Source organism: Polypterus senegalus, chromosome 9 (genome assembly GCF_016835505.1).
Source record: "Polypterus senegalus isolate Bchr_013 chromosome 9, ASM1683550v1, whole genome shotgun sequence".
In the NCBI taxonomy this organism is placed as follows: Eukaryota; Metazoa; Chordata; class Cladistia; order Polypteriformes; family Polypteridae; genus Polypterus; species Polypterus senegalus.
Genome location: NC_053162.1, coordinates 118201754 through 118222820, shown reverse-complemented (window position 1 = coordinate 118222820; position 21067 = coordinate 118201754). Strand labels below are relative to the sequence as shown.

Genomic DNA, 21067 nt, shown 5'->3' with positions numbered 1-21067 from the left:
TCTTGAGGTTAAAACCTTTCCCCCAGTGGAATCAATTTAGTGATTGTATCTGCACTGGGGAACGTGTGCCCCTTAATTTTCATAAATGGCGCACCCCCAGGTAACCACGCTCTAGGCAGCTGCCTATAATGGATTGACCGACTCTACTAATGTATATGTCCCCCCTGTGACAGGCTGGCACCCCGTCAATGGTGTTGTTCCTGTCTGTACCTGTTACTTGCTGGGTTAGGCTACAGCTGCCCAGTAAACGTACCCTGTATAAGCAGGTATAAAAATGGATGGACCAGTAAGGTATGGACTTTTCTCAGGTTCATGATCAAATTTGAGCTTCCTGTCTATTTTCCCACAGTAGACAAGTGTTTTAGTGTAAATTCTGTCCCAATGTGCAAATCTCAATTGTACCACTGTTGGCTGCCCACCTAGGGCCAGGGACTGGCCCAAATGTCAGCTTACTTCCATACATCCATTATCCAATCTGCTACATCCTAACACAGGATCACGGGGGTCTGCTGGAGCCAATCCCAGCCAACACAGGGCGCAAGGCAGGAAGCAAACCCTGGGCAGGGCACACAGACACACACACACCAAGCACAATTTAGAATCGCCAATGCACCTAACCTGCATGTCTTTGAACTGTGGGAGGAAACCGCAGACACAGGGGAGAACATGCAAACTCCATGCAGGGAGCGAACCCGAACTACCTACTGCGCCACCGTGCCGCCTGTCAGCTTAATTCCAGGGTAGATATTGAGGTTTTGTTATTTATATATTTTATGGACTCCCAAAAATACATAAAACACCTCTGAAATTCAGACCAGTGGTCAGCCTAATAGGTGGACCAACTTACAATTTATCAAAAAGACTTTTTCAGGTGCTCAAACATTTAACTTATGACTCGGAATACTCTGTGAACAGTGCTGAGTTGGCATTGCAATGCCTGAAAGATGTATCAATTGCTGAGTATGAGGTCATGATCTCGTCTGATATCATATCACTATATAGTGTACTATGATTCCGATTCATCTGACCACAGAAACACTACTAATGAGACTGAATAATGACCCCACCATAAAGACAAGAATGAAGCTGTCCACTAAAGACATAATGCACCTAATATCACTATTGTGAAGTAATTTGAGAAGGCAGACTTGCAATATGCTGTAGTCGCTGTGGTATGTCAGTTAGAACACAGGAACTAATCCAACTATTACAGAAACATTGCTTTAATGTTGAAATGCCAAAAATTCACATGAAGTAGAACTGTACAGGTAGGTGAGTAGGTGCATGTGTGGCATTTGGTCAACAACGCACAAACTTAAACATTTTCTAGTGGCTCCAGTAGTTCCGGCGAGGTACATCTCACAAACGCACATCCTCACTGCTCACTCCACGGTTTTCACATGACCATGCTTCAGCGCTTTAAAGGCACACAAGCCTTTTTTACAGCCGCCCCCATTTGACCTCTTACATCATTCCGAAGGTTTGTCACTGGAAGGCTCATCGTCAGATACTTTTGGAAGTTCTATAAGTCGGGTCACAGGTCGAGTGTACACTCTTCCATTAATCATTACTTCAGCTGTTTGCACTCGTCTGTCAGCTACTGGTATGACGCGCAGCACTCTACCTACAGGCGACGAAGCTCTGGGAAACTGTGGATCAAGAAGCATTACTACCTTTCCATCTGCTAGATTAGCTGCCTCTTTGTGCCACTTCTGACGTGTCTGAAGATTCGGTAGGTAATACTTCAGAAAGCATGACCAGAAACGATCTGCCAGCACCTGGCTGTGCCTCCATCTCCTTCTAGTCAAGAGATCTGATTCAGGATAGACAACCTGAGGAAGAGATGAGTCAGGCCGCCTCATAAGCAGATAGTTGGGGTTCACTGGGTCAAGATCAGCTAAATTGGAAGGAACGTACCCCAAAGGTTTTGCGTTTAAGATCCCTTCTATTTCCACTAGGATTGTCCTCAGCACCTCTTCAGCAACTGTTTGGGACCCCAGGATTATGTTAAGTGCAGTCTTTATCAAACAAATCTCCCACTCCCAAGCACCAACAAAATGTGGTGCACCTGGTGGATTGAAGTGGAACCTAATTTTTTTGTTTGGCCAGAAGCAACTTAAGATCACTTGTTAAACTTGCAAAGGCCTCGCACAACTCTCGACTACTTCCACGGAAATTGGTATCTTAATCACAAAGCAATTCATAGGGTCTTCCTGTACCTCAGTGGAATAAAGCGTTGAAGAGTATTTAAGAAAGAGTCTGCGTCCATGCTATTAAATATGTCCAAATAGACACCTGGTTGTAAGACATTTGAATACCACTGGACGGCCGATCATCACAGTAAAAGGCCCAAAGCAATCCACTCCAGTACTATAGAATGCTGGGCTAGTGGCAGATCGGCCATCTTAGGCATTCGAGGTTTAGCTCGCCATCTTTGACACTCTCTTCAAACATGCTGATGTTTCCTAATTGCCTCTCTTTCTCTCAGGATCCAGTATGTGCACCTAATTTCAGCAAATAAACGTTCTGGTTCAGGGTGACTAAATTGTTCATCAAATCTTTGAATCAGCAAATTTTGTCACAGGGTGAGTAGGATCCAATATAATAGGATGCATTGCATTACATTCCAACTGCTCAGATCGTCACAGCCTACCACCGACTTTGATAATTTCACTGGAATGGTCAAATTCCCGGAGATAAGGCTATCAGTCTGCTACTAGAAAAAACAGGTTTACCTTCTTGTAGTTGATTGAAAACAACAGGGAAATTATCTATTTGAGCCCTTCATACAAGTAGCAATTCAGCCTTTTTGTAATCAGAAGCACAGGGTTGATGATCTTGCTCAGCTCCTTCAACTAATCTCATAGTGGCTTCTAAGAACTCACAATAAGTGCGAAACTGACTAGTATCTGGAATAGCTTGTACTGAAAGTAGGAGGACTGTACAGGGTTTAGGAAGCTTTATTTCAGCTATATCTTCAACAACTTTGGTGCAAGTCATTTCAGGCCAATCCCTTTGGTGTTGTAAGAAAAAGGGTGGTCCAAATCGCCAGTGACCTAATTTTGCTATCTCTATTAGGGTCTTTCCTCTAGTAATGTAATCTGCAGGGTTATTAACAGAGTCTACACAGTGCCAGGTATCATGTTCTGTTAGCTCTTGAATCTCAGCTACTCTGGTGCCCACAAATACCTTAAATTGGTATGAACTAGAATGAAGCCAATTAAGAACAGGTGTTGAGTCTGTCCACAAAATGACAGTGCTGATCGGTATGGATATTTCTGTTTTGAGTAGCTTGGAAACTTGAGCCCCTGTCAAAGCGGCACAAAGTTCTAACCTTGGGATTGAAAGCTGACGCTTTGGGGCTACTCTGGATCTAGCCATTACAAAGGAAACCTGCCGGTTGCCTTTACCGTCTTCCATTCTGAGATAGGCCACTGAACCATAGCTCTGTTCTGAGGCATCACAGAATATATGTAGCTCCCGTCTGGTTTCTGGGACATCCATATCAGTTGTTTGGTAGCACCGGGGTAATGTAATCTTTGACAAGTGAATTAGCTCTGCCTCCCATGAGTTCCAGGCCTGAAGTAAATCTTCAGGGAAGAGGGGGTCATCCCAATGTCGCTCCTTTTGCCAAAGCTGCTGAACTAATACCTTTGCTTAAGTAGTGAATGGAATAAGAAACCCTATTGGGTCATACTGACTTGCTATAACTTTAAAAATATTCCTTAGTGTGGGCCTGTCATACTTAATTGCCTGATGCCTGTGGCCTAGAGTGTCAGAAGAGCAATACCATCATAAACGCAGTGTAGGCTCTGGAGAATGTATTTGATCCTGAGCTAGCCACAGTTCACTAATTTCAGACTGTTGGTAAGTGACCTATTACAGTAGGATTGTTACTAGCCCACTGTCGTAACTGAAAACCTCCTACATTAAGAAGATTTATTAATTTATCCACCAAGTACTTTGCCTCTTTAAATGTGGAAAAACTGTAGAAAATTGTCAACATTAAAATGCCTCTCAACTGCTAATCTTATTTCATCACCAGGTTCACTATGATTGTGAACATGAGTCTGCAGGGTAAATGTTAACACAGCTTGGGCTACAAGTCATGCCAAATGGAAAAATTTGACACTCATTGATGTCAGGATGCATCTTTTGTCTAATATCTCACCAAATGATTTCGATGGAAGACCTTATCCCTTTCTAACAGGCGTACCTGGTGGAACATAGCCTTAATATCTCCACTAACAGCCACAGTATGTTCTCTAAACTAAATTAGCACTCCTAATAGTGATGGGCCTAAAGTGGAGCCAGGTAACAAGTACTCATTTAGCGTTGATCCTCTGAACTGAAATGAGCAGTTAAAAACTAGCCTGTTTTTACCATTATGATGAACTATATGGTGAGGGATGTACCACGATTCTTGACTAGCTACTGCTTCCCTCAGTATTTTAGTGATATAGCCTGCTTTCTCTAGTTTCTCTACTTCTGCAGTGTAGATGTCTGCAAGTTGTGGATTTTTTGCTAGTCTTTTCTCTGTACTTCTGAGACTTGGCATCACTGCTTCTGATGAAGAACTCAGGCAGGGCATGTCACTTCTTTGTAACAAAGGGGTTGTGTATAACTAAATTCCGTCCACTTTTATTCGAGTAGTTTGACTTTGAAGAAGCAGTATGGCTTCTTTATCCTGCTTGGATTGAGTGACTGATTCAACATTCCTGTAGGGCATACAATCTAGTTATCAAAGTATTTCCACATTTTTAAACAGTTCAGTATCTGGGGACTGGAAGGAGAAAAACAAGCACTGAGTGGAAGACATCTGATGTTTAAGTCCCCTTACAAGCCCTAGCAATGTCCATCCCAAAGAAGTCTTGATTGCTGCTGGCCCTCCTGGTGGTCCATGGTGTACAGGCTTGATTGGGTTGAGTAAGTGGGGATGGTCAGCTCCAATGAGTAGAAGGGGATGGGCATTTTCAAAATGAGGAATATTCAAGCCTTTAAGGTGTTGATACTTCTCCTGAAGAGTAGTCATCGGGTAGGAATGTTCACCCAATGCTAGCCGTGTTGCAGTAAAGGCATGCTGGATCTTAAATTTCCTTTGTGGCTGTGTTGCAGGAGTTAGCATAAATGAAACTGATGCTCCCTCCAATGTCTCAATGTCATGTCTAACTGTCCTTAACATCATCTTTTCAGATTCTCCCTCTAAGCCAAGCTCTTTGGCTGCTGCTGAAAGCAAAAGAGTTCATTTGGTGCCATCGTCTAATATTCCAAGGCTCTGTTGCCATTATAAAGCATTACCTTAACTACCTTAAGCAACAAATAACTGCCATCACTGGGTCTGTCACCATAAAGCGTCTCAGTAGATGAACTCAGCACACAGGTATCCTGTTTTGGTGGGAGAGTGTTAACTTCATGCAAGACTTTAAGATGTTTCTCTTTACATATATTGCAGGGTTTTTTGAGATTACACTGAGCTGCTTGATGTGAACGTCCACACCTCCAGCACCGTTTCTTGGTTTTGATCCAGTCTATAACTTGCTCTTTAGTGAACTGCTGGAATGTAGAACATTGACTAAGGAAATGCTCTGTATTTTCACAATATGGGCAGTAAGGTTTAGGCTTTTCTTTCTTCTTCTCTGATGGCTCATCTATAGAAGAGTTGGAAGTTTCAGTCGCAGAGCTTTGGTTTGCTCCAAGTAAGACCGTAGTTGGTTTTGGTCCACGTTTAAGTTCTCTGTGATTCTCCACTTGTCTGGGCTGTCCTCCTGAATTGTGACACCACACTTCAAATTTTAATGAAGTTGAGAGATCAAGTTAAATATAGGTTGCTCCTGGTCTATGCAGCATGTGTCTGCGGAAGTTCACCCGAAGGGCTGGTGGAAGCTTTGTCAACAGATGAGCTACATGAGATCCACATCGGAGTTCAATGTCACCCTCAGGCCCTATGGTTCCCAGCATACTTACTAATGCTTGCACATTTAAAGGAAACTTCTCAAAAGTATCACCACTACAAAATTTTCTTTAAAGACAATTGATGAAGTTGTCCATATTTCTCAGTAAGCGCTGCCATGGTATCAGTATACCATAAGGAGAGTTCAGGTAAGCATCAGCAGCTATTAAACAGGCTTCCTCTAGCTTCAGGTGCTCAACCAAAATCTGGTACTTGAATAGCTCTGTACTGCTTGCAGCGAGAAGGATGGTTAGAGCTATCTTGAGCCGTGAAAACTCACCGGGATCTTTATGGATGAAGTCTGTGATTGAAGGCTTGGGCCCCTATAGAAGGTCTCTTGTGCCTGTAGAAAGTACTCCCATTGGGGATGATCAAGAGTGTACTGATCACATTCTGTGGATCTAGGAGGTTGCAGGATATAATGTTGAAGTGGCTGCGGAGGAGGCTGGCGAGGCAAGTGAGGAAGGCGAGGAAGATGAGTAGGAACAGGTGTGTTAGGATCCACACTTTACTGAAGTAAAGGTAGGTTGTTGCCTGGTTGGTGTCCTTTGAGGAAGTGCATCACGATTCAAATGGGAAAGGGAATCTGGTCTAGGTGGAGAAGAGTAGGGCGGAATTCTGGCTTGTCTACTTTGGGCTTTCATTTCATGCATCCGTGCCACCATCTCTTCCATTGGGTCAAGCATCGCATCAGACTCCTGGCTAGGCTGAGGATCCTCCTACACATGGACAGGTGAATAAAGTGCATTAAAACTGCTATTACTTACATTATCTTCTTACCACTGTTTCTGCTTAATTGGCAGGTCCTCGTTATAGTTGTAGTTGCAAGGGGCATTTGAAGTCCTAAGAGATGGCACTGGTGTTCAATAGACAGTCCATGGTGCAGGAACTGGTCCAGCCTTTCTTAATGAGTCAGGACTAATATTAGAAGGGCTAGTAGTCTTTGTGAGTGTTCATAGTCTCTCTTAACCTGTAACTTTCTATGAGAATTATTCTGTGCTCCTGGTGAAGCTATCTCTAGTTCTCTACGATTTGGTGTTGCTTGAGCTTGCAGAGTTTGAGGTAACAACATTCTGCTGGCATCATAATCCTCTTCTTGGTAAATTGTGTGCAGTACTCCTGGCCGGAGTGAAGATGATACTTCTAGAACCCTATAGCCTGCATAGCTTAAATCATAATCCTCTGAGGGCACAACTGTCTTCTTGGATAGGTTGTTCCAGCTTGCTGGTTGGAGTAAGGATACATGTTCCACAGTGACCACTGCATTCTGGCTCGAAGGACCAAAACTATTGTGAAGTAATTTGAGAAGGCAGACTTGCAATACGCTGTAGTCGCTGAGGTGTGTTGGTTAGAATACAGGAACTAATCCAACCATTTCAGGAACACTGCTTTAATGTTGAAATGCCAAAAATTCACATGATTTAGAACAAATGTACAGGTAGGTGAGTAGGTGTATGTGTGTTATTTGGTCAACAACACACAAACTTAAACTTTCTCTAGTGGCTCCAGTAGTTCTAGCTTTCATGAGGTACATCTCACAAACGCACATGCTCACTGCACACTCCATGGTTTTCACGTGACCATGCTTTAGTGCCTTAAAGGCACACAAGCCTTTTTTGCAATCACTTTGTCAGAAAACTCACTTTCATTTCAACGGAAAATACTACATTCAAAAAGAAGACATGCCATTGGGATCGCTGTTATCAGGACTTTTGGCGGAACTGGTAATGCAGCAATTCGACCATATTAACATTCGTCATTTTAAAAAATTAAAAGCTGAACAATTTCTACAACCACATCAACACAATATTCTCTGCAATCCAATTCACCATAGAAAAAGAAACAAAGCGACGCATCAATTTCCTGGACATCTCCATTGAAAGAAGTAATGATTCCACCCTGATTACAAGTGCCTACAGTAAGGAATACTATTCAGAGGAGATATTACATTTCGCCAGCAATCACCCAGCATCTCATGAACGGAGCTGTATTAAGACCCTATTTAGAAGAATTCACACCCATTGTAATAGGAAGGAGACAAAATAGAATGAAAGGCACTATCTTTTCCATCTTTTCACTTCCAACGTCTACCCAAAGACATTCATTAAACAATGCTTACACAGGAGACGCCAGAGAACCCAGCAAACAGTCTACTCCAGTCTGACCCCCCCATCCCACCTGGCACACACTACCTTATCATCATGGAGTGTCAGAAGGAGCAGCATGTATCCTGTCAAAATCAGGCATCAGAATAGCACAACAATCTATGAACAATCTACGCACTGTCCTTTTTAATGCCAAAAACAAGAAATCAGCAGCAGAGACACGAAACACAGTTTATAGCATTCCATGCAGTTCTTGCTCAGTGGTGTACATAGGACAAATGTCAAAAAGAATCACAACACGTATACAGGAGCACAAAACGCTGTCAGAAGGAAGGACTCACGATCACTGATTTACATGCACACAAATTCAACCGGACATACATTTAACTGGGACAGTGTACAAGTAAGATTTAAGGCCAGTACTAAAAGTGCCAGAGAGCTGGCTGAATCTTGAATATCAAATGAAAATGCCATTAACAGACATTTGGACATGAACCCAGCATATGCAAACTTAAGGAGAAGAAGAACATCCTCATAATAAATAAAACTTTAGGACTAACACCCTCCTAACCCCACCTCATTACCCCCTGTCCCCCGCACCACACATTCACTTACCCCCAAACCTCTCCAAATATATCATATACAGAAGCTCTGTAATTAATACTGTTATTCGTCTTTTTTTCAGAACGTCTTTACTATTTATGCATGTATTTATTTAAAGAGCTTCTGTAAAAGCCAACTTTACCCCTATGGACAAATAAAGTTTTATCTCTCTATCTATTTATCCATCTATCCATCTATCTACTGAAACACATACACTTTATACTCATTTTTCACACTTTCGCAGTCATCACACATTAGAAATACTGCTTGTCATGGATTTAATAGTGAGCTTCATTGAATTGACTGTAACAGACTTGTGAGATGTTTGAAAGTACTTAGTTTGCTAGGTTTTAATAATAACAGTATTTTTTTCTGAGCAGCATCTAAGTGAATTTACAAGGCTGAGTTTACCTACTTACTTGCATGGCCATTTTTGCTGTAATAGCTTGTTACTTATTAACACATCTTACACAGGCCAGCTTCTTATTTGATTAAATCTTCCAGTTACTCAATGTTAATTTGAAATTATCCTATTCTTAAAGGCATATACTAACTTATGTAAATTAACACAACAGTGCAGGACTGGTGAGTGAGGCTACTAGGAAGGAGTTACATGTTGCATTGAATGATATTAAAGAGATTGTGTATACAACAACTGGTGCCCAGGTGCTTCTCCAGTCACAGGTTTATGGGAGAGCAGCAAAGAGAAAGCCACTGTTAAAAAACTCAGCTAGGGTTTGCCAGAAGGTAACATGGGACACCCTTATGTCAGATGGAAGAAAGTTTTATGATCTAATGAGACCAAAATATGCCGTTGAACTCTTGTGAAGGCAGTGGGTCAAAGGAATGTAGCAAAATACAGGGAAAACCTGATGCAGTCTTCTGGAAACTTGCAGCTTGGGAGAAGATTTGTTTTCCAGCATGACAACACCCCAAGCATAAAGCCAAAGTTGCCAGGAAGCCTTAAAAAAACAATGTTCATATTAGAGTCCAGATCTCAGTCCAACTAATAATTTGTGGCTGGACTTGAAAATGATTGTTCACTCACAATCCCCATGCAACGTGACAGAGCTTGAGCAGTTTTGCAAACAAGAATGGGGAAAAACTGCAGTGTCCAGATGTGCAAAGCTGTTAAGAGACATAATAGCTGCCAAAATGCATTTCTTCTTCTACTTTTGGCTGCTCCCATTAGGGGTTGCCATAGTGGATCAACTTTTTCCATGTGTTTAAAGTAGATACATGTTTTCACCTTAAGCAAACTAAGATAAAGAGGTGACTTGATAAAATTTTATATATGTATTATGCATTATATAATGTTGTTTCTTTTTTGTTTTAGGGAGCTTAAAATATAATTCATGGATCCTGCTATTTATCTGGATAATTTTCTGGGTGACTGCGAAGGCAGCAATAACTGGTGTGTCCCTGATATGTAAGCAAAAATTTGTACATTTTTGAAAACACAAAGTTAACATAAAGAATTTAATGTAAAGCAAGGTCTTTATTTCTTTCATTAATTTTGTCGCAATTACAAGACAATTTCGTAAGCTAAGTTAACAAAACATCATTTCCAAGTTAGCCTGGTGGTGCCTTGATACTTGGTATCCTCATTTAAACAGTAAGGCTAACATACTGTATAGTATTGTAGATGAGTACATTATAGATAGATTAGCATGGTGACTTCAATGTTGTTACTAATCCTCAGAGGTGGGTAGTAACGAGTTACATTTACTCCGTTACATTTACTCCGTTACATTTACTTGAGTAACTTTTAAAAAAAAATGTACTTCTAATAGTAGTTTTACTGCACCATAATTTTTACTTTTACGTGAGTACATTTGTGAAGAAGAAACGCTACTCTTACTCCACAACATTGGGCAACACTCGAATCGTTCCCATTTTTTCTCTATGGTAGTACTAAACCACTACCGATGCGGTCTATTTTCTGCCACTTCTGCGCTGTTCTGCGCTTTTCTCTGCCCTGCCAGGTAGCATCCACTTACAGAGCCACAGCACCATATGTCACCGCAGCTGAAGACCCGCAGTTACATACCCGGAGGTGATGTCTTCGCCGTTTCAGTACTGACTTCGTAAAATTACTTTTGAAAGGTTTCGACAGGTCTCGGCAAAGCCCAGAAAGTAACGTCGGGTGAAAGACCCGTTCAGAAATTAAGCGATAAAAATAAGAACAGCACATCAAACCAAATAATACGCATCATTGGGAAGTTCAGGGGGTTTCTGCCATCAAGTCATGTCATACATCAAACTAAACAATACGGATCGTTTCTGTGAAATACACTATTAACATTTACATTTTGTTAGGGTCTGTGGGAACGATTTAACGTTGGCAAAATTAAAATCATCAAGACCTGTGTTAATTGAAAATAGTTTTTCGTTTACATTCATAAAACAAAATATACAATATAATTACAATGTTTGGACCACGTTAGAGTTTAGTAAAACGTTAATTACAAAAGTTGTTAATTTTTTAAAATATACAGTGCAATATTGTTCTAAACCAATTTAGAATAAACATTTAAGCCAATCTAATATTTTTAAACATGTATGTGAAGAAAACGGCAATACATATTCTACACTGAGTTATGCTATATATTAATTGCCTTATATAGAACTGTTTAAGTTTTTGTCACTTATTATTATACGATGGGCCATCAAAATAAAAAAATAAAAATATTAATAAGAACACAATTTATTTATATAGCACCCTTCGTATGCCCAAAATTCAGAAAGAACAACAGGACCTATATAACATTGGCTACAAATAATATCTTCACTAAATAAAGATAAATACAGGATATACAAAACATTCAAATAGAATAAAAGACAATAATCCAGACTAAAATACAACATATAATACTACAAAAAGCTCTTGAACAAATAACATAGATTGTGATAAAAATTCAAACCCTGAGTACCTGGACAGATAGAGGCGGTAAACTGAATGAAGGGGCAGAATGTCAGGTCTGTTTAATGTCTTCCTAAACTAATGAGTTTAAAACAATTGAAGTGAGTCTGCTGATCTCATTAATTTTGGCAGGTCATTCCACAGTCAGGGTGCTATATACAGCTGAAGGCCCTGCTGTCACCCACAGAGTGCAGGTTAGTGAGGGGCACAGAATGAGAGGACCTTAGTGGGCAGGTTAATAACAGAATTTGATATTCAATCCTGTAAGACACAGGGAGCAGTGAAGATGCAGCAGGATGACTGTGATGTGCTCGCTGTTGGTGGTTCATGTCAGGACTGTTGCAGTTGAGTTTTGCATCAGCTGGAGCTGTGATATACGATTATATTATTATATTATAAATTAAGGTATGAGGGTTGCCCTGGACATGACATAAAATACATAGTGTCTGACAATGGGTCTAAGGATTTCATCCCAGTACCTAATGGCAGTCAAGTTGCCCACCGTTGTCTAGCCTGTAAAGGTCTATGCGTCCCTCCATGCATATGCCTCCCCAGACCATCACTGACCCACCACCAAACCGCTTATTCTGACTAATGTTACATCCAGCATAACGTTTTCCATGGCTTCTCCAGACCCTTTCACGTCTGCCACATGTACTCAGGGTGAACCTGCTCTCATCTGTGAAAGGGACAGGGTGACAGTGGTGGACCTGCCAATTCTGGTATTCTATGGCAAATGCCAATCAAGCTTCACGGGGCCCACTAGAGAACGCTGAGCCCTCAGGCCACCCTAATGAAGTCTGTTTCTTTTTGTCAGAGGCCAGAGACATTCACACCAGTGGCCTGTCTGCTGGAGGTAATTGTGTAGGCTCTGGCAGTGCTCATCCTGTTCCTCTGGTCCTGCTGATGGGTTAAGGACCTTCTACACGGGGCCCTGTCCAGCTCTCCTAGAGTTACTGCCTGCCTGTCTCCTGGAATCTCCTCCTTGCCCTTGAGACTGTGCTGGGAGACACAGCAAACCTTCTGGCAATGACACATATTGATGTGCCATCCTGGAGAAGTTGGACTACCTGTGCCACCTCTGCAGGGTCCAGGCATGGCCTCATACTACCAGTAGCGACACTGACCGTAGCCAAATGCAAAACTAGTGACAAAACAGATGAGGAGGGAAAAATATCAGTGGCCTCCCTCCAGCTGTTAAACAATTCATTCCTGTTTTGTGGGTCATCTCGTTGTTGCCCCTCTAGTGCACCAAAGCAGCTGAAACTGATTAACAAGCCCCTCTGCTCCTTCACTGACCAGACCAATAGCCTACAAGTTTCATTGACTTGATGCTGTACTCAGATTAAAAAGTGTTCCTTTCATTTTTTTGAGCAGTATATTTTAATGTAATATTGTGGTTTTATAAGTCACTACATAAATTACTGAAATATAGTCAATGATAGTTTTAGAAAGCCTTCACACTTCAGTCCTTCAAAAATGCAGTAGTTTACAAACATCATATTTTAATTTCTCTTTGAGAAGCTTGAAAGATAATTGTGGTGAATCTCAACTTATGATTACATTTTTGCTACGTATGTACTATTGAGGGACTTTTTTTTAAATCAGATGATCACTTTATTTTAACAAGCAATGTAAATAACCAGTTTACTCTTTACCCTATTTTCATTTTCTACACAATACTGTAATAACTGTACAGTTCAGTAGGCTAAAATAACACAGTGAGATACACAAACACACTCACTATTCATACATACTACAGGTGCTGTCATTGGTTCCTCTGTGGATTGGACTGTTGAATCGACACAATGGCTGTGCATGCTGGGGTCTTTGGCATTTGTCGTCCCAGTAGCATGTGAGGTGTCACCAATGGTTTACCCTGCTCCTCAAGAAGGCTCTATCTCCTTTTATCTGTTCCAGTCTCAGTTCAAGGTTGTCTAGATGACAAAAGTATTTTTCTGAGATGTTCAACATGTTGAAAAAATTGCCTGTGGCCAGCATCCAGCATAATGTTTTGTCTAAATTCTCCACTCCTCTTTTTGTAGCATTATAGTCTATTATCATTTCTGGCCATGGAATCTCCAAGTCCTGTGTAGGTCACATTGTGCACCAAGGATGTGTCATTTGTTTAAACAAACTTTAATGTCTTCACTGGCCTATTCTGTGTCACCAGAAGTTAAGATGGGAGCTCTGGCTTATTTTTCCTTATTGTGCTAAGCATTGATACCTTCCTCTTGAGGAGCTGCTGTCCCAGTTTGTGTAAAAGTAAAAGTTATTGTATATGGCGTTGTGGACATGCAGCTTATGTCATGTCCAGGGCAACCCTCATGCCTTAATTTCTCACAGGAATTCCGCCATCTGACTTTCCTTTGTTAATGAAATTACATCCTTCTCTCTTCCATATCTCTATGCTTCCCCTTGAGCAAGTCATTCATAGTTTTGGACTGGCTTATCATTTTTATGCAGATGATGCTTAGATCTACTTCAGTGTTAAAAGTGACACTTCATCACAGCTTTCTCAGCTCACAACTTGCCTCAGTGAAATTAAATTAAAATTAAAACCTGAACAGAGCAAAACCTTTTAAAATTAAATTGCAACATAACTGAACTCCTCCAAAGTGGCACTAAAGTGCAACTTACGAAAACAAGCTCCTCTTCAATCATTCTTGGTGATGATCTCATCAGATCTTCTTGGTGTCACTTTGATTCCTCCTTTTTTTATTCACTCATGCATGAAAAAAGTCAAATTCTCAGAGTTTTTAACCACAAATGCTTGAAAAATAATGTTCAGACTGTCCTTCTGCACCAGGCACACCAGTTTAAATGTATGAGGCAATGACAAAAATAAACATAAACATTACACCGATAATTTCTAGGAAGAAAAATAACTAATTTACAATTTATAATTTCGTTATTAATCCGAATGCGTTCTTGCTCTGCGCAGAAAACATCCCCACCTATCACTTGTACCCTACTTTGCGTAATTATATTAAACTAATAATTAGAACACCGGCTTATCAGTGCGTCTATACTATATTCTTGTCTAGTTGATGCTTATAAATGTATATAAACATATTGCTGTTTCTTTATATATGAATAAATCTATGCAACATGCATCTTAATTTTTCTCTATACGTCATTTTAATTTTCTATTTAAATAGTTTAACATATTCAGATATGTTGGAGGGCAGCAAATTGAAGCCCCACCCCGAGCGGCGCGAACTCGAGCTACGCCACTGCCCTGACTGTGGAATGACCTCCCGAAATTAATGAGATCAGCTGACTCCATTCATTTGTTTTTAACTCATTACTTTAGGAAGACATAAAACAGACCCGACATTCTGCCCCTTCATTCAGTTTACCGCCTCTATCTGTCCAGGTACTCAGGGTTTGAATTTTTATCACAATCTATGTTATTTGTTCAAGAGTTTTTTGTAGTATTATATGTTGTATTTTAGTCTGAATTGTCTTTTATTCAATTTGAATGTTTTGTATATCCTTTATTTATCTTTACTTAGTGAAGATATTATTTGTAGCCAATGTTATATAGGCCCTGTTGTTCTTTGTGAATGTTGGGCATACGAAGGGTGCTATATAAATAGTGTTTTTATTAGTATTATTATTATTTTTTCTTTTGATGGCCCATCGTTTATAATAGTAAGTGACAAAAACTAAGAGCAGTTCTATATAAGGCAATTAATATACAGCATAATTCAGTGTAGAATATGTATAGCTGTTTTCTTCACATACATGTTTAAAAATATTAAGTTGGGATAAATGTTTGTTCTAAATTGGTTTTGAACAATATTGCACTGTACATTTTTAAAAAAGTAATAACTTTTATTATTAACGTTTTTCTAAACTCTAACGTGGTGTAAACATTGTAATTGTATTGTATATTTCGTTTCATGAATGTAAACGAAAAACTATTTTCAATTAACACAGATCTTGATGATATTAATTTTGTCGACTTGTTAAATGGTACCCACGGACCCGAACACAACGTAAATGTTAATCGTGTTTCACGGAAACGATCCGTATTGTTTAGTTTGATGTATGACACGACGTGATGGCAGAAACCCTCTTAACTTCACAATGATGCGTATTATTTGGTTTGATGTACTATTTTTTTTTTTTTTCTTCCCCTTTTTTATTGCTTAATTTTTGAACGGGTTCTTGACCCAGCGTTACTTTCCGGGCTTTGCCAAAACCTGCCAAAAGTAATTTTACGAAGTCTGTCCTGACACGAAGGTGATTCCACTTCCGGGTCTGTAACTGCGGGTCTACAACTGCAGTGACGTATGGTGCTGTGGCTCTGCAACTGGATATTATTGGGGGCTCTGCCTGCCTACCAGCTTTCATAGACGTGCTGGAGCGTTTATTTTTTTTCTTAAGTAAACTTAAGTTTAAAACGTCCATCGCGGTTATTTCTGTTGGCTAATTCATGCTTTCATTGATTACAGCTAATACTGTTATCAAGTGGTCGCTATTTTTGCCTGTTGTATACAATCTATCTAGCGTCTTTCACATCTATGTTCACTCACACTGCCCGCTTGCCTTGATATATGATTTAATGTATTTCTTTTTGACAGTTTTCCAAGTTGTAAAATACATATACAGTACATAGCTATATAGTAGTTTCATTTTATAGATTAATACTGTTATGTATCTGTCTAGTGCCTTCTCTGTCTGCCTATTTATATAAGTGCCTTCCCTATATATCTGTTTATCTAGTGCCTTTCACATGTGAATATACTCACTGTTTGCTTGCCTTTCTGCAGCACCTATCCTATAGGCAGATGTGAAAGGCACTATTTTTTTTTTTTTTCTCCTGACAGCTTTATATCTTCTATTATACAGTGCCTTCCCAGTTTATGTATCTAGTAACTTCTCTGTCTGTGCATTATTCTGTGATCTGACAGTGTATGTCTTACAGAACTTAAAAATAAGAACAGTTAAAAGGACACTTATTTATGTTAATTGCAGTCTTAATGCTTAATACTTTTAAAAAGAGCACTCCACATCTGTTATACAGTGACTTGCCTATTCATCTGTCTATCCAGTGCCTTTCAGACCTATATGTACCCTAATGGCCTTCTTGCTTTCCGGAAGCATGTGTTGAATAATAAATAGACGGAATCATTTTAACATATCTCAGATATGTATATGTATATATATGTGTGTGTGTGTGTGTATTGCTAATGCTGAGATCTGTCTAGTGCATTGTGTCTATTTTCGTATATAGTGCCTTCGCTGTCTGCCTATTATACAGTGAATTTCATGTCTATCTGTCTTGTATAATGCCTTTCATGTCTGACTATCTAGTGGATTCTCTGCCTGTATATTTACTGTATCTGTTATACAGTGCCTTCCATATCTGTCTGTCTAGTGATTTTCACATCTACATGTACTCTCACTATCTGCTTGCCTTCCTAAAGTATCCGTTGATTGATAAAAAGGCTGTATAATTTTTCATTTAGTAGTGCTTTCTCTGTCTATGTTTTATACAGTGAACTCCCTTGCTATCTATATAGTAGTAACAATAATTTTATTATTATATTAGCTGATTACCCAGTGGCTTGACTCGCTGAGTGCAAGGGGAAAAAATAAAATGTAGTATATAAATTATTAAACAGTAAAACATTAACATTTACGAAGTAAAGATGCATTGAGCAGTACTGGAGTGTTTTCGGGTAAAGTACATTTTAAAGGCGCTAACACAACAGGTAAGTAGTACTAACAGCAGCTTAAATGTATTTGGATCATCTCTCAGTAGCAGATCCCTTGTGAAAGGCGCTACACGACTGCTGTGGTATAGAAATAACATTTTCTATGTGATCCTCCAAATTTCTGCCTGACAACGTTGCACTACGTGCCTGTGATTTTAAGAGAAAAATTATTCTGAAAAATGTGGACACTCCCTTTCTGTGCTTAACAAGCAGTAGGTCCAAACAATTCCCATGTCCAATACTTTACATGAAGAGGTTGGTACATCTTCTTAGATGTAAACCCTCCATGTTCTTAAAAGAATTCATCACAAAAGCAACCTTGAATGTTGCAGGGTTTTAGTGACCCAAACTCGCCTTAAGGGACAGTAAGTAGTCATGCAGCGCAATTTACAAAGTCTTGCTTCGATGGTGCCAGTTACACTCATTTGCAAAGATTTCAACTCTCCCAGGAGCTGATGGAGCACTCGGTGTCACAAACAGTGCGAGAATAGAGGATGCTGCCCGAAACGGCAAAACTCTCGACCTAGGCAGATCAGCCCAACATTCTGTGGCTTCCCAGCGTTCTCTTTGTTCTCACGACCCCTCGCCGCTGAAGGCGGTGTCATCTTCACATTGTTTACAGCTCTGTGCAGTTAAAAAGTAGAAAGATGCAAAGATGTTTTCCTCTTTTCTATCAAGCACTGGCAATTAAAAAATGTTACAATGTGGCTGTTTCCGCGACAGTGATGTGAACGAATAAATAAAACTCAGTGCTGGAGTCCAGAGAGGAGGGCTGGGAGAGGGCGACGCGGGGCACACTTCTATGGGATAGATTGGCGTGTTTGTATTTTACTACTTTTCAATATCGGTGAAATAACTCTCTCCGAAATAACAATTCGTAAAGATGTTATAAAAATGGCGTCCACAAACTAAGTGATTAGTTCCTGTATTATAATATGTTCTGTGGTCATACGTAATTTCCGTTTTGCATTGTCATATGTAATTCCCATTTCAAATGCGAAAAGAATTATATATAGCAGCTTCCCTGTTTGCCTATCATATAGTGCCTCTCTCTCTGTCTGTCTGTGTGTGTATATATAATATATCTCTATCCCTATCCCCTTAGTAGTTTTTATATATCTATTATGCAGTGCCTTCCCTGTTTATGACTAGTGACTTCTCTCTCTCTCTCTCTCTCTCTCTCTCTCTCTCTCTCTCTCTCTCTCTCTCTCTCTTACGCAGTGCTCTGTTTCAGTGTTATGGATCTTAAAAAGTTATAAGGACACTTGTTCATGTTTAATTGCAGTCTCAATTGTTAAAAATATTTTAAAAGGAGCATCCCAGATGAAAATATAATCTCATTAACAGCGCATGCCAGTTTATAAATTTTATGTCCGTTTTGAGGTTAAAGAAAAACGAATCCCTTCCTCCCCAGCAGGGCATCAAACTCGGGTCTGTGAGGCACAGCAGGCCTGCTGCGCTCTGATTGGCTGAGCAATCTGTGTCAACTATCCGCAACTGGCCAGTCAAGGTAAAGTGAGACTTGTTGTACATGCACAAGCTGCCTTCTTATGTTATTTTCTATCAGCTGTGCTATTTGTAGGGCAAGTGAATATCCAGTATTATACTGTCAGTGTATAGTATATGGGCGGCGTGGTAGCGCTGCTGCCTCGCAGTTAGGAGACCCGGGTTTGCTTCCCGGGTCCTCCCTGCGTGGAGTTTGCATGTTCTCCCCGTGTCTGCGTGGGTTTCCTCCGGGCGCTCCGGTTTACTCCCACAATCCAAAGACATGCGGGTTAGGTGGATTGGCGCTTCTAAATTGGCCCTAGTGTGTTCTTGGTGTGTGTGTGTGTCCTGCGGTGGGTTGGCACCCTGCCCAGGACTGGTTCCTGCCTTGTGCCCTGTGTTGGCTGGGATTGGCTCCAGCAGACCCCCGTGACCCTGTATTCGGATTCAGCGGGTTTGAAAATGGATGGATGGATGTATAGTATATCTTATCACTGTAAGCAGTTTGCACTGTTCAAACATACATGTTGCCTACTGTAGGTACTAGCTTCAAAAGCTTTGTTGTGAAAAACTGAGATTTAGAACTTTGTTATTTGTGCATCTTTATTTTGTAAAGATGTTTATTTCTACTCATTTTTAATTTTATTATTTGGAAATGGCAGAATTTGCACATTATTTTATTTTTTTGTCTGTCTTATTACATTTTTAAAAGATAAATCATTTATGTTCAGTTACTCGGTACTTGAGTAGTCTTTTCACCAAGTACTTTACTCTTTCTTGAGTAATTTTTTGGATGACTACTTTTTACTTCTACTTAAGTAATATTTTGAAGTAACACTACTCTTACTTGAGTACAATTTTTGGCTACTCAACCCACCTCTGCTAATCCTTCATATTTTATAGATAATGATTATGACACTTCATTAATGCCTATATTAGTACATTGCAATGCCTGGAACCTGAATATATTGCCTGTCTTTGTGAAAATATGTCCTGCACCATATTTCTTCAGAATGTAATTTTTCTAAATCACAAAAGTAATAGGTAAGACAAATACCTTCTGCTGCTTATCCTGCTGTTGGTGGAGAGAAACCTGGTGTTGCAAAACACAAACGCAACCAGCAGGCAGAAATAAACTGGAGATTCTGGATAAAACAGACATAAGCAGTGAGAAAATGGACCATCTGCACTGAAATAAATCTGATCTAGAAACATTTAAATTATATAAAGCATTAGAAAGATGGACTAACAGTTAAGTAATACAAATTAAAAACAAGTTAAACATACTTCTGTTTAATCACTACTGTTAAATGCTTGATAAATATATTTACACTTGGCAATGTTGATCTGTCTTCTGAGAGATGATTTTAAAAAATGACAAATTACAGTGTCACATGAGCCTGAATGAAATCAAACCGGGTACAAATAATACATTTTTAGGTAAAGTATGGAAAGAGTACAATGAAAATAACAAAATAAACGTTTTTAGTGTTGGAAATATCCATGTATAATACGTGTTGGAATAAAATGGTGTACCACTTGAGGCAACACAACTGGTTTATTTTTTTTTATATTAAACTCCACCCGCCATTGTCCATGTGGTTTTTCTTTGGCTACTCTGATTTCTTTCCATATTGGTTTTTTTTTTTTTTTTTTTTTAAAAAACTGTAAGACACAAATTATACACTCTTAATTCATTTCTCTTATGTGAAATATGTTAGCTTTAAAGTAAATCGGCTTGAGTGTGCGTGTGTATTTGAATGTGCCTCAGTCCTGGATCACTGTGGTCCTTGGCTTCTGACTGTATTACACTTAGATTAAGTTGGTTGAATCTTAATGAAATATATTATATATATATATATATGTGTGTGTGTATATATATGTATATATGTATATGTGTGTGTGTGTGTATATATATGTATATATGTGTATACAGATGGAGCCACGTCAAATAGCCGCGGCCGTGTGAATGGCGTGCGAATGGCGTACGGCTGCCCTATGCACGCCGTGATCCCCCTCCTCTACTGATAGAAGGCGTGTCAAGATTTCACAGTAAACACGCCCATTCATGCCCTATTTATTCATTTACCTGGTTCCACCACTAGATGGCGCTTTGTTCTCAAGAACACGTTAACACACGCCAGCAATTTAGCTGCGCTGAGTTGCAATCACGTGATTTTAACATTATATTTTATTATAATTATAATATTATATTATTATATAGGAGCTTCCCTGTCTGCCTATCATATAGTGCCTTTCCTTCCTACCTACC

The 21067-nt window shown here is 39.7% G+C and overlaps 1 protein-coding gene across 2 annotated transcripts in view; it reads left to right on the top strand.

Annotated features, from left to right (window-relative positions):
- Positions 1 to 21067, top strand: part of LOC120535660 (C-type lectin domain family 5 member A-like) — a 62756-nt gene that overhangs the window by 1173 nt on the left and 40516 nt on the right. For both annotated transcript variants that reach the window (XM_039763621.1, XM_039763620.1), the window contains exon 2: positions 9995 to 10087. In XM_039763621.1, the coding sequence (XP_039619555.1) occupies positions 9995 to 10087 (93 nt within the window). The remainder of the gene's footprint in view (positions 1 to 9994; positions 10088 to 21067) is intronic.